General features: G+C 36.0%; 1 protein-coding gene across 11 annotated transcripts in view; it reads left to right on the top strand.

The window, feature by feature from the left end:
• Positions 1–18,602, top strand: part of PLCB4 (phospholipase C beta 4) — a 200,946-nt gene that overhangs the window by 176,764 nt on the left and 5,580 nt on the right. For all 11 annotated transcript variants that reach the window (XM_085218966.1, XM_085218974.1, XM_085218973.1 and 8 more), the window contains 6 exons: positions 30–145; positions 5,262–5,337; positions 10,327–10,502; positions 14,939–15,040; positions 16,716–16,773; positions 17,182–17,268. In XM_085218966.1, the coding sequence (XP_085075092.1) occupies positions 30–145; positions 5,262–5,337; positions 10,327–10,502; positions 14,939–15,040; positions 16,716–16,773; positions 17,182–17,268 (615 nt within the window). The remainder of the gene's footprint in view (positions 1–29; positions 146–5,261; positions 5,338–10,326; positions 10,503–14,938; positions 15,041–16,715; positions 16,774–17,181; positions 17,269–18,602) is intronic.

Below are 18,602 nucleotides of genomic sequence, written 5' to 3'. Positions count from 1 at the left end.
TCTAATTGTGAGGTCCTACTGTTTTCCAGGAGCACAGCGCTATGCAGAAGTTGCACTGCACACAAATTGACAAAATAGTGGCACAATATGATAAAGAAAAGGTATCATACGAGAAAATGTTAGAGAAGGCAATCAAGAAGAAGGGGTAAGATATTATTTTAATGTTTTTAATAGACTAAAAATAGTTCTTACGCTTCTGTGGTCTGGAAGAAAACATTTGTAAAAAAAAGGTCATTCAAATGAATGAACTGCAACTTGAATCAATATCCTACATCAAACTGAATTTGAGCTGTTTGAAGGCTTTAGCCATGGGCCATAAATGTTGTATTCAGTTTGCCTTTCTCTAGTTTTCTGCTGTCAGTGTGTGAAATATAAAAGCGAAAGAGTTGCCAGAAATATTAATTTCTTTGGCCTGATCTGGTCTCACTACCTTTTCCCAGGAATATGTCTGTTGTATTCAGTAAGAGATGACTAATGCCCTCAACAGCTCTACTGATCAGGAGGAGGCAATGATTTGATCTGACAAAAAAACTAGCTTTTAATCCTGAGCATTTAAAAATAGTAGAGTTCTGCCATGCTGTCAAGTTGAAGTTTCTTTTTAACAACAACTACAACAGAAAAAAAAAACAACAACAAAAAACAACACCTTCAGATGCTCAACTGGGATAAATTGCTTTTAATCCTTTGACTTGGGTAAAGCTGCTTTGGTTTGCATTATCTGAAGTGCTGGCCTTTATCCATGTGAATCTTTTAATCTCAGAAAAGTTCACAGAACATACTGATGACTTTAATAAAATGTCCTTCTTGTAGACCCATTTGGGATAATATGACAGGACTTGTTGCTACCTTGCTGCTAGAGTTTAATCTGGCAGCAGTCTCCTCTTTATGTTTCACCCCGTGGCTAGAATTTCTTTGAGATAGCAGTTTGTTTTATAATACCAGGACTTTGAGCAGCAATTGAATTACTTAGTTCTATATAAAGTTATGATAATAGTTAGTCTTAAATGCACACTGTTAGCATCAGACAACAGCAGCTGGTAACACTTGCTAACTGAATGCTGAACATAAGTGCATCTTTAGCATTGGTTTCTTGCACAAACACTTTTTAGGTTTTTTTAATTATTTGAAATGACAGGGTTTTTTTAAATACTTGGTTGTCTATTCAATACACTTAGAACAGAAATAAAAGTGTCTGAAGTGAGAAAAGTAAGGAAAATTCTCTTCCCTAAGTAATGAAAAGATTATGTAAACACTTTAAAAAGCTTATGCATATTGTTTCCAAGAAAGGAGAATTGATAGCACCCAAATACATATCCATCCTTATATCTAAATTGGAAAGATATGGATTTGAAGGCTCAAATATTAGGTGGATAAAACTCTTTTATACACCTATCAAAAAAATTTTTTTTTCAGGAAGTATCTGGTAATTTGAATATGAATGCTTCAAAAATATATTTTAAATGCTCATTTACAAAGTTTATTACTTGAAAATGTCCCAGAATGACAGCCAAGGAAATGGAATATGTCCTGTACTCACCGAACCCAGGATCTCTCATTCATCAGATTGTTTCAGCTAAAAAAAACTTGCTCAGATCTCACCTCTCATAAGAAGATATGTTGAGGGAGTTGGTCTTGTTTAGTTTGGAAAAAAGAGGGCTCTGGGGAGATCTCATTGTAGCCTTACAGTACTTGAGGGGAGGTAATTATCAGGAGGGGGACTGACTTTTTACATGGTCTGATAGCGGCAGGACAAGGAGAAATGGCTTTAAACTAAAGGAGAGGAGATTTAAGTTAGATGTTAGGAATAAATTTTTACTCAGAGGGCTCTGGCACAGGCTGTCCAGAGAAGTTGTAGATACCCGCATCTCTGGAGGCATTCGAACACAGGTTGGATGGGGATCCTGGGCAGCCTGATCTAGCAGTTGGCAACCCTGCACATGGCAAGGGGTTGGAAGTAGATAATCTTTAAGGTTCCCTCCAATCTAAGCCATGCTGTCATTCTATAAAATATTTGTAATCTAAGTAGATCCTTCCAAGAAAAGACTAATTTTCCAAAGAAAATTGTCTATAGGACAAATTAATTTAATTTGGCTTTGATTCAATTTCAATTGAGTAAGGAAGGTTTTTGGCTTTAAAAACTATGCACCGGATTTGTAAGTAAAGCCAGTGCATTTTACTACAATAATTATGAAATTAGCCCTGGACATTGTACTGCAATTATCTTCAGGGGAGAAAAGTTTCCTAGTGCTCTGCTATTTTAGAATAGTGTGTCAGAAGAGAGATGATCAGTGTTCCTGTTGGCCTGAGCAGAGGCCAGTGTCTCAGCTTGTCTAGGCAAAACAACAGATGAAGGTATATAACAAAGTTAAAGGTGGTAGTGACAGTCTCTGGGCAATGAATAGTGAAAAGCTATATGTAACAGTGCTTTCCAGAATAATCCCAAACTGGGGCAAATGTAAAAGTAAATGATAATCTGATTCCCAGTTTCACATAATTTCATGGTTTACTTTCTGTGTCTTAATTCTTACAACACTTCTGTCATGGACTCCAGATGATAATTTTAAATTATTGACGAAACTTGTTATTTGTTTGTTATGGATTTGTTGGGTTTTTTTGGAGGAGGAGGAGAGGGCTCTTTTAATTTGTTTGTTTGTTTGATTGATTGATTGTTGTAAGTAACTAATTCAGAAGCAAATCCAATACACAGCTATATACTGTTCTTTACCATGACTGAATATTTCCCTGGACTTGACAGCTGCCAATCATCTGATGGCACTTCAGTTTCGTAATTACTGGTATCTTATTACCAACCAAATTAAAATTGCCTGTCAGATTTCCTACTAAAATGCTTCTTAGTTGTACATCAGTGTTTCAAGTGCTTCCTTCTGGACTACTGTGTATGCAGCCCTGAAACCCCTTTCAACAAGGTACTTTGGCAGAGCCATCTCTTCACCCCACAGTACAGCAGTGTATTTCAGGACAAGCTGAGATCTGAGCAAGTTTTTTTTGGCTGAAACAATCTAATGAATGAGAGATCCTGGGTTCAGTGAGTACAGGACATATTCCATTTCCTTGGCTATCATTCTGGGACGTTTTCAAATAATAAATTTTGTAAATGAGCATTTAAAATATATTTTTGAAGCATTCATATTCAAATTGCCAGAAAAAATATTCCTGAAAAAAATATTGATAGGTATATAAAATAGTTTGTTTTCTGACTTTGTTGAGCAATTTCTTTGCAGCCTGTTTCTGCCACATGGTGTGACAAATGTTGACTGCATAATGTTCAGCAAAGTAAAATTTTTAATCACATGCTAATTCACCAACAAATGGATGGGATTTTGCTCCCTGTGCTATTTCTGTTGTACACTTAAAATGCCCAAAAATCTTGAAGAAGCTTATGGAGACATGCATGCTTGTTTCCCCACTCTGAAATGAAGTTTGAGGGGCACGTGAAGATCTTTCTGATTTATCAGAACTGTCCAGTAATTAAAGTGCATGCATGTGTATGAGCATGGACATGTGACTATGAGTTGGGCTGTTGCTGAATGTTTGTTTCTAGCTGTGACTTGATGGTTTTATCATGTACTGTCACTGCAGTTGTAAACAATTCTAGCTTTGTCCAGGCTGTCTGGAAAGTTTCCTTCAGATGTAATAAAAACACTGCATTTGTAGGGAAGGCTTAATTGATGGTTTTGATGACTAGGACTACGAAAAGTCTGGTGTTTGGTATTTGAAACAATTAGTCTTTTTCATAGGATACGTATAGTCGGACTCTGATTATGGCTACACTTGTGCATAAGCAAAGATGCTTTCTTTGAAGCTTTTTTTTATTAGGCAGAGGTTACTATGGTCAGAACTTATCTCTATTGCTTTTATTTACTTCTGAAGTGTCAAATGAGTCAAATCTTTACCAAAAATTTCCTACCGTGACCAGAAAATGAATGACCAGGCCTTCTGGTGGCACTTGGGAACACTAGGCACATCACACTACTATTTTCACAGAGAATTTTGCCAGTACTGTTTGATAATTAAATTCTGTCTTTTTCCGTAAGTTTAGCTGCACTTTGATATTAAAATAGGTTATAAACTTTTTAAGAGTTTCATTAAGAGTTTAAGATTATAAAATGAATGTAGCTGCACCCACTGTAATGTTACATAGTTTTACATCAGCAGATGGTCCAGATGATAGAACTTTTACAGTGCTGTCAAAATAGACTCCTCTAAATTTATTGTATTATTCCAAACTGAAAAACTGAGACTTCCAGTGTGTGAATTTGTATTCTGTTCTGAAAACCCTTCTCTAGATAAAAGGTAGCAAAAAGATATATAATGTTGTCAGATGGAGCTTGCAAAAATTCATTAACTTAAGTGAGATAGTAACTGAAATTGCTGTTGTTTTTTTACTGTGCATCCATCCTATCCAGTGCACAGCCCAAAAAATTAGGTTTATTGAGAGGTAGAAGTCATCTATCTACACATAAATCAAGGGAGCATCAGCACGGGCCCTGTGCTGCCATTTTACCAGCCAGTTTCTTGAAATCATGGTGTTCCTGATTGAAATAAATTTTGCAACTTGTATTCAACTCTGCTAACTTTACCCAAGCGTAAAGACCATGCTGTATTGCCTATTGCAAGGGTGAGGGCTGTCTTCAAGATTTATTGTTTTCAAGTCACATAAGGTATTTAATGTCTTGGATTCATCTACATGGACCAATGTAATTTGCAAGGGTAATGAGGCCTCTTCTTTGCAACCCTTTCGATTCTGTTTTCCCACAGTGGCTTACTTAGACTTTCAGCAGTCATTCAAATTAAGCATGCCCAAACTACTGTGTGAGACAGTTATTCAAGCAACTTTTCTTTCTTTGCCTCAAAACAGTAACAAAAATGACTTTTAAATCAGAGGATAAAATCATGGTGATATAATGAATATGCTTGTAAGTTTTCAGACAGGATCTGGATTCTCTTAGCGAGATATTTTAGGTTTTAAAATGAAACAAAGTACCATAAATGAAGATGTTTGTCATATCCTCAGCAACAGAATATTGCAGGGGCAATCTAGAATTAATTGTGTGTTGTTTGAATTGAATGATCATTAATCCAACAATGTTTTGTAAATTGTGAATAAATTACCAGAAGAAATAATTTCATTCCAATACGCTGTAGCACTTCAACATTGATTAACATTTTAATTAGTAAGAGCTGACTGGATGGGAAGATGTTTAACTTGTGGCACACATTTGCAATTTTGCTTTTTTTAGAGGAAGTAATTGTGTTGAATTGAAGAAAGAAACTGAAATTAAAATTCAGGCACTAACGTCAGATCACAAGTCTAAGGTAAGCAAACAGCCAATTTTAACATATGCAATATCTGAAATAGAGATTTTGAGACTCGAGTGGTATTTTATTTTCTTGGAAGTAAATGAATGATTTTTAGCAATAATAACGTCAAAAAGAATGGGAGTAATCAATTGTCTAAAAGTGCTTCTTTGAAAAAAGCATCAATTTCCTGCTCTTTTAACACTTATTGAAGAAAGCACCATATGCATGCCTTATAAAGCAAAACTGATCATTTATGTCAGTTTTAACTAAACCAAAGAGAAATTTGGATGCTAGATACATTCCCACAATATATACATAAAGAAGTTTATTTTTCATTTTCTATCCTTATCACCATGGATGACACTTACTAGTGTTTCTCCTGCCTCCTAAGAAAGCAAAAGTCTTAAGTTGTTCTTGAGCCAAGTGCCTTCTTATTTGTATTCTTTTTTTTTCTCTAGGAAATAGTTCTGTTGTTTTCTTCAAGATCTAGAGAATAAAATTGCTCAGAGGCCAAGTCCCAGTTAATCTAAAAGAGCTTTTTCCAATTTATGATTCATTGTTCATATTGAGCACAGAGCAACCTCTATGCTAACACTATGCTCGTTGGCTTCATACTTTCCTTTAAAGTTTTATCTACCATTTTTTGACATGCTTTCAAGTTTCTGAAAGATATTCCAAACAGAGGGTAGCAGGAACACTGTAAGACATATCCATGTACAAAGTGGCTGAAGGGAGAAGATTGCAGGAGAGTGAACCCAGTGTGTAAGTAGGGGTGCTAATGTAAAAGCTGAAATCTGTGAAACAAATCAGGTGAGTATAGGAAATACAAACAAAGCAGCCTTTTGAGACTTAGAAAATTAGAGAATTAAGGTTGTTTTCACCTTTTCTTCTCCTGATTTTATTATTTGATGCTCTTACTTCATTTAAAAAAGACCCTGGTTTTCTAAATAAGAGTTGTTTATTTTTGGTGCTTCTTCAGCCATAGACTTAGGATAACACCCTGGAAAAAAAAATATAGAGTACCTTTCTCATCTTCCTATTTCCTTCTCCAATTAAAAGTCCAGAAGTGTTTTCTTAAAAAAGAAAAAAGGAAAAAAAATTGCGGGCAAAAAAGATTTCATTCATTTCTTAGTGAAAAAACTCTCTGAGGAGCACTAGGTCCCTATCACCTACACATAAGCTCCAAAACTCATTTGAAATTATACTGTGTAGAAAATTCTTTGCTGTGATCTTCACTTCCCACTTGTGTCTGGAGTTAAGGAGTCTAATACATATACAAAGGACATCCAAGTGTTCATTAATCTTCCAAATCCAAAAAGTATGACTCATGTTTTCCCTTTCCACAGATATATGTAGTTTCTGAGCTCTTTTTTTTCTTTTTTTAATCCAGCTTTCAAACCATTTTGTATAAATATAATCTGTACCTGTAAAAAAAGGTTGACTTTTGTCCACTCCCATGTCAGGTTTTAGGATGACATATTCAGAGGAGACTTAAAAGTAAGCTCCTTTGAAATGACAAGCCTCTATGTGTTGAGTAACTTCTGTAGAATACCTCTTCACTTCTACATCTGTGGTTTTCTCTAGGTTAGTGGTTTTCAGTATCTTGCTTGCTGTGGCTCCATCACAATTTTCCGCATTAAGTATCAATTTTAGTATTCTCACAGACTTCTTTTGTTTCAATTACTGTGTGTAGGCCCTTGAATTATTCCCAGAGATCATTCAGAGGTTTGGAAGCAACAAGTTGGAAAACAGTGATCAAGACCGTAGGGAAATTAACTTTTATGCTAGATGAATGTAGGTGCAATTAAATTAGATGAAATTCTAAAAAGCTGAATGCATTGCACTGATATCATGGGACTTTGATTAATTAACAGTATTTGCTTCACTAATTTGAAATCAAATGGTACTGTAATTCAGTTTTAATTACAGCTCATGTCCTCCAGTGCAACTCTGTCACAATATACATGTACAGTTTTAGCACCAGAGACCTTTTCATCTACAAAAGTCTTCTTTCTTTTCTTATGACTCTTCTTGTCATAAGAAAATATGCAGCTGAAGTTTGGCCTAAAATTAGATCTGAACGTCCCAATGTACTACACACACATTTACTGAAGCAGACGCAAATTACTCCCATGCATTAAAAATGTAGATCCCAACATCACGCAAGCTGAGGATGAAAAGAGGAGAAAAAAGATTACTTCAAAGATTATTCCTGCTCGAACTTAGTCACTAAAGAAGCATCTTGCATATATCCTGTGCAAAATAAAGTTTCCAATCAAGGTTTTAATTAGTCTCTTAGGCCCAGAGAAGGAGCAGATGAAAGGACAGGATTACAAATGATCTGTAGGGCAGGAAAAATTAGTTACCTCATGGTTATTTTTCTTATCACTTTAGGTAAGCAATACTACCTTAAGTAGGACAAGAGTGCAATGCAATTGCAATAGTCATTTTTTACTGTGATGGTAATAAATTGGAGAAAAGTAGGGATGTACATGGAATTTGTTACATGAATTTTGAAGTGTATCACAGATCTGTGGCAAAATTGGATTTCAGATGATTTAATGGCCTTGAGTTCTAAGGTCATGTCAATCACGGTCAAATTGTATATTTCAAATCTTGTAACAGTTGTTCAGCAAATCCCTTATATCCTTCTCACCAGGCTATATCTTGTTTTCCCTGAAATAAGACTTTGAGTTTTCATGATATGCATTAAAAAAAAGAGACATTCTCTTTCTCACACCCAGTGAAAAACTTGTTTGGGGAGCAGCCATACCTACTTCTTAGTCTGCATGCTGATTTTGAATTTAGTAGCATGTTTATCCATGAACACAGTCAATTTTATATTATTATTTCCTATATTTTCAGATGAAGTACTTAAGAATACTGCCATGCTTAAGTCTCTTCGTGGTTTTCTGCTTTGGTATCAGCATACCTGAGATGCTGGATTCCTGCCTTCATTTTCTTCTGTAGTTTATCTGTTTCAATCATTTAGGAACAGTGATCACGTTAAACATTTGTAGTTGGCACTTGATTCTTTTCTTAATTTCTTTGGACTTTGTGGAAGTTTTTTTTCAGTTAAGTCACAAAATACTTATTTCCACCAGGTTTTCCACTACTTATACATTTATTTATTTCACTACTCTAATAAGTCATGATTCTTTTTATGCAAAGTTTGTTTAGCATTTCCTGTACAAGGTAGGGAAGCTTTAAATAAAAGCAAACTCTTTTTTATTTTATTTGAAATTTTAATTGAAGCGTCTAGTTGTTTGAGGTGCTGTAGATCTTAAAGAAGGATGTCCAGAAAATGTTTAATTCATAAATTTGATTAATCTTTCTTTGAAATTGTCCACTCAGCATTATAAGGAGCTTAGACTAAACTTGCTTCAAATTCAAGTGACGTAGGTAAGTGCTAGAGGTGAGAAGGTATCTGCCCCTTAAGTTTTCTGTAATGCCATCCAAAAAAATGAGTGTTTTTTCCTTACCAACTTGCAAGCGTTTATTTTGACTTGTTTTAAAACTAGATCTTCTTGTTTTTATGTCTGTGAAGACAGCACTGCCTTAGGAACTTCTTACTAAAGATATTACCTCCCCAAACTGCACCATATCCTTTAGTGCATGTATCACTCAATAGCTCATAGGTTTTGATTTAGTGGTACACTGACCCATCTGCACAAAATTAAGTATTACTTGTTTTGCTGGAGATACATTCAGACCTAAATACCATGATGAATTAGGCCTATATTAGTCCTACCAATGTTCTGCCTCAAAGTGCTTTTGTTTGTTTATGTTGTTTTTCCTGACAGCTGCAGAAAACTCCAAGTAGTGTTCCATCAGATGCTTCTGCCTCAAATTGTATCTGTTCTGATATGGAACACGTATTTAACTGTAATTAAATGCAGGTCTTGCTTTCAGGTAGTGATAGTCACCCTGTTCTTTTATGAAATTACTCGCTCTGGTGCTTTTCAAGTGCCCTTTTCTTTCACTGTCACCAGAGTGTGCACGACAGTGTGTTCTGCATAATGCAGAGCTACTGCAGGCCCACATCTAAAATACTGGCATTAATCTCTCAGTTTCTGAGCAATATTGAAGCAGTTTTTTAATTTGAAGAGTAAGGTCTAGCTTTTTGAAGAAGGCGACCCAAATGCTATTAGTTACCATAGTAGCACTGGAAATGACTGTCTGACAATAGGTTTATTTTTTAAAAGACACGTTTTACATACCATTTATGGAAAAGTGAGGTAGCTTGTCAAAATATCCAAAGATTATTATTAAAGGATAATAAAATATACCTTTCTATTAGCTTCTTTTCTAAATCATTGACTGCGGCATATTATTGCCAGAACGACTCTGGTGATTTAGACTTCTTCACATTGTCTCTTGGGAACTTTCCAAAACTTTAATCTCTTTATTCTTGTGAGTCTTGGGAGATAAGCGTAAGAAGAATACTTGTCAGATTCCCCGCTGACTTAATGAATATATAAGAAAGATATGTAGTCTATCCTAAGATTCAGGTTGTATTCAATACAGAATTTCTCTGTAAAAATGAATGTTTATAAAACAGTCTCCACAAAATCCAAGACTGTACTTAAGCCCTCAGAGAAATCCTGTTTACTATTTTTTTTTCCCCCATTTTTAATTTCAATATTCTTAATATTTATTTTTTCCTTAAAACCAAGAATATGGCAGCATTTTTATAATGAATGTTGTTAGAGAATGTTTTAAAATAATGTTAGTATAGTCAAGAGCATAAATACAGCCAATTTAATCAGGGCATTTTAGATAATAGTCTTAATGGTATGGGTTTCTTTGTTTTTATAATACACTGTGGTGTATTATAAACAGTGGTTTCATTATTCTTTGAAGCAATTTCGCTTCTGTGACTTCATTTTTGTGTTTTAGCTGCATTCTTCAGAATCTTTGTTATGACTGTCTCCACATCATCTTCAGCAGCAGTAGCAGTTATCTTATAGCCTTAGAACCAAATCTGCTGTTCTTTTTCTACAGGTCAAAGAGATTGTGGCACAGCACACTAAAGAGTGGTCTGAGATGATCAATACGCATAGTGCGGAAGAGCAAGAAATCCGTGATTTACACTTGAACCAACAGTGTGAACTACTGAAGAAACTGCTGATTAATGCTCATGAACAACAGACCCAGCAGCTAAAATTTTCACATGACAGGTGAGCAGGGCAGTGCTACCTGTTGAGGACAGATTGACTCATGCTTGTTGTGTAGAATGCTTTATTTCTTATGCTTATAGTTTTTGTACTGCTGTCAAAGATGCTGTACTGTGTGTGTGGGAGAAGAAAACTAAGTCATCAGGTAATAGAGTAATGTGGGAGTGGGCTTCTTGACTGGTTTAGGTTATGTGAACTTCATTGAAAGGCAGTGAATGTGATGAAGTGGTGGTAGTTTGCATCAGCTGTGAATGTGCTTGCACTTTGCCTAGGAACTTGAATTCAAGGCTGGGAAACTGAGAAATATCAAATACAGAATATCTTTTGAAGTTACTAGCATTTCTGAATACATATGTTTAGAGCATTGGTGGTTACAAGAAAGATCCATGAGACAAAAGATTGTAAAAACAATAGCGATGGAGTAATGGTAATAGTAAGCTACATTAGACTAGTGACGTCCTGTCAGAGTCACTGGAAATGTGGATGATACTGCATGATGCCACTGCTTGCTGCTTGTGTGATTGACTGTCCTGCTCATTTGAAATTAAAAGAAATTAAATATAAATAGTATCCAGTCTGTTAAAAATTGTAGTAAGTAGAGATGTCATTATATTCTGCTATGATCTATTATGTGAAGCAGATTAACAACACGTGAATGCAATATGTGTGTGTGTGTACATATTCATATGCAATTGTCATCAGCATCTTTCACATCAAAAGAGTAGGGAGAAATGAATAAATAACTTAGATTTTTAAAGTCCTTACTGAAAAAAGCAGCTTATTTTTGCATCAGAGAGAACACATGCTGGGGCATGCAAGCTTTCCATCCAACAGAAAATTGTCACAGCCAAGAGTTTTTAGTGAGCTCATCTTTATGTTAATCTCTGTGTTAACCCATGTATTCTAGCTGTCCTTCAATACATACCCCACTCAAACTAAACTCCAAGAACTCTTACATTGTAATATAAACGCATTGTTCAAAAAAATTCTCGTTGGAGGAAGGTGTAGATCTCGATACTGTAACTTTGAATCATAATGAACAGCATTGGCCCAGAGAAATCACATCTCTTTGGTTTGGAGAGTCCAGTTTTCTGTCTTATATGAAACGTGTTGCAGTGCTTGGAAGATACTCTACTAATGTTTTACCTGCTCGTGGAATACGATTTCTTTTATTCGTCTTTTTGGAAGTAAACTTTTGTTTGCCTTTCATACATTCTCTCATAACCTTTAAGGCCAACACTGTGGGAATCTGTTAGATCTACACTAGGGCAAAGTGTGTTGTTTTTTTTTTAAAAAAAGGGGGGGGGGCTTTTTTTTTTTCACATCTTTGTGTTTAGAATTTCTGCATCCTTATGTTGTTTAAATGGCCCTATATAATTTCTTGTAAGTGGCTCATATACTCTGATCAGTGGATTTTGCTATTGTTAAAAATTGTCTGTGTTCAGTCTACATATTGTTCTATTTTCAGAGCTACTGACTGCCAGACTTCAAAATCTACATCCTGATAAATGTACTTTATTTTCTCAGCTGTCCCAGGAGTAACAACCTTTCAATTTCTTTTTGCTTTGTTCATTGCAATTAGTTCTTTTCTGCTTATTCAGGAGTTTGTATGTGCAGACTGGGGATTTTTGTATGTAAAACAAATGTGAGAGTGGATCTCAGTGTATTAATATTTCAGAGGAATTTGTAACATGGCATTTGAAATGTGAATAGTGCTGCAAAGAAACTTTACACTTAATCATTTATAAACTATTTCATGGAATGCGTTGTGTGTATACACGTGTTTATCTGTGTAGGTAGAAATAATAGCCCAGAGGCAGCTCTGGTAACCATAGGAAAAGAAGAGTCTATCTGAGTGCAGCATGGGAGGTGGGTCATACTGTCAGTGTGCTGTTCTCACTGCTTCTCTCTCTGTGAGCTGAAGTAATGAGTTAGCTATCATAAAAGAGGACACGGAGTTGGTAGGAAAGATCAGTCATATAAAACGATGTAGCTATCTGCTGCGGGGTAGATAGTTTCCCATCGTGTGCACAGAGAAAACCAATTGCAATTCATGCTTTCAGCTCGTTTAAAAACAAAGCAGAAGACAGCAGTAACTACTAAAAATCTGAAGCTTATTGAACTCCAGGGGTGCCATCCCCCCCACATGGTTTAGCTTTACTGACTTGAATATAGTGAGTTTGCAGCATTTCAGAAATTGAGGACCTGAAGCTAATGTCTGCAGCATTATGAAATTGAATAACATGAGAGAGAAATGAAAATTATTTCTTTTTCTTTTTTTTTTTTTCTAAGACAAGTTTTCTATATAGTTATCCAAACAAGACTTGGTGACAAATTAGCACAATTCAGTGTAATCTAAATATATGTATGAATTCCCAAGGTAAGCTTATATGTTTAAAGTCTTGTATCCTCTTAGAATATGCTTGTACAAATTTCAGCATTTCAGACAGTATGATACTGTAGGAAATAAGCAGTTAAATCTTGCAGTTGCTTGTGTGCTTTTTCAGAATCCTTTCTTTCTTTACCATCCTGGCTTATCTGCATTTTGCAAGTAACTTTGACTAGGGTATCCCTGTCACCTCTGAGCAGGAGGGAGTGCTCTGCTGTGACATAGTGCTGCCAGCCAGGACAGCACGGCTTGAACTTGGGACTTTGTGTGAAGCTCAGCATCAGGCAGTTTGGCAGTAAACTGATGCAAGAAACTTTGGCCGCATCTTTGGGAAACGCTGTTTTAGAAACGAAGAATGGTCCCTACAAATGGTCCCTAGTGATTTTAAGAGGAAGATAAGATTTTTCTTGACTTTTATTAAAAATAATTTTTACTTCTTGCAAGCAGTGGAAACCAAAAACACAATGAGGACTTGTTAGCAGTGCAACTGAGAGCTAAATCACAGCTGCCAGAACAGAGTAGTGACATGCAGACAGGCGTTGGATCTTCCAGCCATATCTGTGACTGAAGTTTTTTTTTGAAATCATCAGTGTTGCACAGCAGTCCTCTAGTCCTCCTAACTTTTTTCACTCTGAAATTATATCTGGTGCAAATAAATTAAATCAGTTTCAACACCCACGCTGAACATTTTTCATATCCCCATGCACAGAAATAAAAATGAATAACTTCAGAACTGCTCTCAAAGTAGTTTACTTGAAAACTACTTCAAACCAGTATAGAAAATTTTTATTTGGAGAAAGGATTGCTAGAATGAAATGTGCTGTCAAGTGAACATTTTTAGAGCTCTGTCTTATTTTTACTGTGATGCTACTGTTTTACAATCTGTATTCGGGAAATGTTTCAGCTCACGACTTTTTGGATAAAAAGAGAGTGCTGCATTTCTTTAATAAAATTCAAAACATGGAAAATATAAATCATGGAACAAAATTTCCTCATGCTGTTTAATGACTTCTAGTGATTAAGGAAAGCATAAGAAATTCAGTGACAACATTTTGTTAAATTAAGCGTTTTGTTCTTTGCCACACCCTTTCTGTGCATATTAAACACTTAATATTCTGGGTTAGTAAGGACAGTTGTTGTTTGGCACTCTAAGATCACATCCAGGAAAAGAGACTGAGGCACTGCCTTGGCTTGCAGCCTGTGACTTTTAGATGCTTTTGCACTATTGGGGATTTCACAATTATTATTGCCAGTTATCCACTGTCTAATTTCCATATATTATTCCTGTTTAAATAAGCACTTAATATCAAGAGCTACCAGAGCCAGAATATTGAGCAGGCAGAAAGCAAGAGCTAGCCTTCAGGGAAGGCCTTTCTGTAGCATGGCTGCTTCACCCAGCCTGGAGAAGAGCTGAATTCCACTCACTCACAGTTCATAAGCTGTTTCTGATAGTCATCATCTGTGCTGTTACTTCCAGCAATGAACAATGACTTTACTGACTCTACTGACACAACCTAGTTTCACAGAATAGGCTTCAAGGTTCACTGGGTCATCAGGAGAAAATAAGCACAGACCTGACCACAGTCTAAACATAGGACTCTCTTCTCAGTCCCAAAGTAGAAGTCTTGACAAGATGGCTGTCAGCTCATACCACAACCAGTAAGTACTACTACTACTGTTGCAGTCATATTTGGAGTGCAGGATAGGTACTACACAAGTTTCATTTTCATAACTGATAGTAGCTCTTACTCAGATATTTCCTGTGTATTAAAGAGAAAGGAATATTTTCTACCTCTTAATAACATTTGAAGTGTGAATGCTTGGAGCTCGTCTTTACAACTATACTCTCTGGGACAAATGGAGATTTCTGGATGCCTGTTCAAATTGTATGAAGTCTACCCAAAGGAAAAGCAATTTTTATATAATCTGGTTTTTCCTCATCCCTAATGCTTCAAGTACAAAATAAACTGCAGTGTAGAGTAACAACAGGAAACCAATTTCATCAGTGATTGTACTTTGGGTATTAATAGTTTTCTTTGGTTTTGCCTAGGGAAAGCAAGGAGATGCGTGCAAACCAGGCAAAAATATCTATGGAGAACAGCAAAGCCATAAGCCAGGATAAATCTATCAAAAACAAAGCAGAAAGAGAGAGGTAAGTATCAGAACTTCTTTCTTGAAAAAGGAAGAACACTGTCCAAATCTGAAAGGTGAACTCACAGATGAATTATGTTAAAAGCACACTTTTATGTAGGGAAACAACATCTGATTAGTGTTCTAAATATGTATTTTAGATGACTATTTTAAGAAAGATGTTACTTTTCTCATGTCTATTATTTTAATAACTGTTTTGTCCTGGCTGGGGAAATAAAGAGGTTCTTAACTTTATACGTATCAGCAGTGAGTGACTGGTGTAGGTCTAAGGATTGTAATGACTGTGCATATAAGTGCAGTGTACTTCTTTGCTGTTGCTTTTTTAATGAAATTAGGACTATTCTGAAAAGGGAGTATGAGATTTGGTGATAGGTGGACTTGGAATAACTGGAGTGGCAGTATCACTTAAAACACAGGAGGTGGTACCAGTGAAAGGTTTTCTCCCTTTTGTGCTGCCAAATGGAAGAGGAGTTGAACACAAAGCAGGAGTGAAAGGGAAATAAAAGTGATGATAGAAAGTGTAAAGGGTGATGAAAAGTAGGAGTGAATAAGCTGGAGATGTACTGTACAACAGCACATGTTTATACTCTGCTCCTGAACTGAACCATTCTCTTTCTTATTATGTGCCAGTACTGGGAATGTGAGCAGCATCCAGGCTCAGCTAACCAAGAGCACTGTTGCATTTGTAAAAGTGGGTTATTCACAGCACATTTGGGGAAGATGGTCTTAATTGACTTGAGAGACTAGAGAAAGAGTTGCCAGTGCTAGCTACTGAGAGTTTTTGGAGAACTGTTTTGCTTTGTAGCTACTTTAGTTTCCAAGTAAGTAGATAGAAGCAGAATCTACATGATGATGTCTTGTAAGATTTCAAGGTTTCCTCTTCACTTTAGGCCTGCCATCTGACTCTTCTTTTCTCTTTGCATTCCCTCCTTGTTACTGGACTGTGTTGGTCAAAAGGCTTGAATTTATTCCTGCTAAATTAAGCCCCTTGAGTGTTACAAACTCCTGGCTTATCAGGCAGATTAATTATCAGAGGCCTTGGTAATTGTATGCTTAGTTTATGTAAAACCTCCAGTAAAAACTCATAGCCAAATCTATTCTCATATTTGAATGCAGTTCTGGTTTTTAGGTTTGCAGTTAGTCTAATTTGTTACGATATTCTGATACATTTCATAACAGAAATCCTAAGAAGAAACACCTACATCTTAGTCTCTTATGTAAATAGTAATTGTATATTCATATTTTTTGTACAAGTAATATATTTAAGAACCTTGAAGCACTACTAAACTAACATTACATATCATCATCAGATGTTTTTTTCCCTTTACCACTCTTAGAGATACAGCACTTTGCTCTAAATTAATTTGGATATATAGAGTGTGCAATAAAAGATATGCAAATGAATTAACAGTTTTTAATTTCCATCCACTATTCTTCAGAAAGGGAAAAAGTCAAATTTAATTCACACCTATCTTCATCTCTTTTTTCAAGCCTTTAATCACACTGTAAGGTAATTGGAAACAGTTAGTTGTAAAAACCAGGACAGTGTTTGACTTACCACTAACCCCTCATAATCTGAAACTAAAATATACTTTATGATTCTCTCTGTCAATGCCTTCGAGTTTCTTTTTCCAGTAAGTCTTCAGTCTTCATGGACATTGTTTGTATCTTTTCAGGCGAGTCAGAGAATTGAACAGCAGCAACACGAAAAAATTCCTGGAAGAGAGAAAAAGGGTAACTATAACATTAACAAAGTCAGTGGACACTACTTCTGGATGTTCATTTTCACTTCTGTGCTGAGAATACAGCTCTAGTAAACAAACAAATGTTTGTCCTTGCTTAGTTCCACATACTTCTAGTATGAAGATCCAACATGAGAGGGAACTTTTAAATCTGTAAAGTTAATGTTCATTGTTGTCTCTGCTACTTCAACATAGTGTACGTTATGTAAAATATGTATAAACATCTGTATTTTTATATTAATTGGTCTTTTTAAGACTGTGTGATATAAGGGCAACCTATGATTTTTTGGTACCATCCAAAGGAGGCAAGACTGTATATACATATAAGTTCAATTAAGTTTTTGTTTCCTGTATCAATAATGTGTTATATTTTTCTCCCAATATTTTCTCTTGTTTATAGCTTGCAATGAAACAGTCAAAGGAAATGGATCAGTTGAAAAAAGTTCAGCTTGAGCATTTAGAAGTCTTGGAAAAGCAGAATGAGCAGGTATTTTATTTAAAATGCTTAAAACAAAAGCACGGTAGTAGAAATAGTGACCAGAATGAGGCTGAATAAAATACTTCTAAGTGTAAGTCATTACCAAACTGAGAAAGATGACTTGTTATGATCACTCACCTATTTGGGGAGTTAGAATGAAGAGGTGAAATGACTTAAATAATAATACCAAACCAGTTTGTTTCATATAAGCATGTGAAAGCCAGAGACTCAGCTGGTCAGCCATGTTGGTGCTCATTAGCTGTATCAATAATAAAAAAAAGTCCATCATACATACTTTAATGACTCCCCCAAAAATACCTCAAGTTTCTGTCATTTTTGAACCTATACTTCTAGTGCTGCTTGGAAATTAGACGTAATGCTCAGAGCATCTCTGAATTGCAAGAGAGGTTTTAGTTTGGACTGAACTGTAGAGAAGTGTAGTAGCATGGGGAGTCTTATCTGTACTAGTGCACCCCATCCTAATTAAAATACCTTATTATTTTCTGCTTGTTTATAAGCATTTTTTTAAAAAGGCAAAAATTGGAAAAGCTACTTAGCAAGGAAAGGAAAACTCTAATCTTATTTCTGGTAGGAGCAACACTGTTCTGAGCAGCTCCCTTGCTGAAAGATTGAGCCAGCAGAGCTGTGATAATCACACAGAGTTGCAGTAATGCACTTACACAAGTGTAATCTGGAAGGGGAATACATCCAACAGTTCAGTGAGATGAGAGAGAAGGGGTGTGTTTAATACCCTTTACTTTCAAGTGTTAGGCACTTATTTCTTTATTACTAAATTTTTTAGAACTTGAACTCTCTGGCAGACATACTATGAATTAAAGTAATCTTGCAGACGGAAAGGGAAGAGGGCAAATCAAATATTTCTGCTATCACAAGAGAGTCTTACAGCCCCATATGCTGCAACCAGGTTAACTTGTTGGGTGGTGACAGCAAGTAAAGTCACAAGTAGCAGCAAGTAAGCTTGCTCCATCCCCTTCTGGACAAGAAAAGCTTTTTAGTCTGTTCCCTACAAAGGTTTCTGTCGATGCCATCTGTGACATCCAGTGCTGTTGGATCTGTCTGTCAGTCTGCTCCTGAGCTATATCTGCACACAAGTGAAAGGTGGGATAAGGAGACACCTGGGAGGCAATTGGATTACAGAAGATCTGTGGCATCACAGACAACTCCCTGTAAACTGTGCTAGTTGACAAAAAGTGATGGGCTTGATACAAAGATAGATGTTATCAGTAGTGTCTTTCACTGTTGGCTTCAGAGGGCTTTAGGTCCGGCATTTGAACACATAAGGACAAGAGGGAATGATTACAGCTGTGCTTTTAGCCACAATG

The sequence above is a fragment of the Meleagris gallopavo genome, chromosome 2, assembly GCF_905368555.1.
Source record: "Meleagris gallopavo chromosome 2, MGAL_WU_HG_1.1, whole genome shotgun sequence".
Classification (NCBI taxonomy): domain Eukaryota; kingdom Metazoa; phylum Chordata; class Aves; order Galliformes; family Phasianidae; genus Meleagris; species Meleagris gallopavo.
Note: the sequence above shows the minus strand (reverse complement) of the source record. Positions and strands in the feature narration are given on the sequence as shown.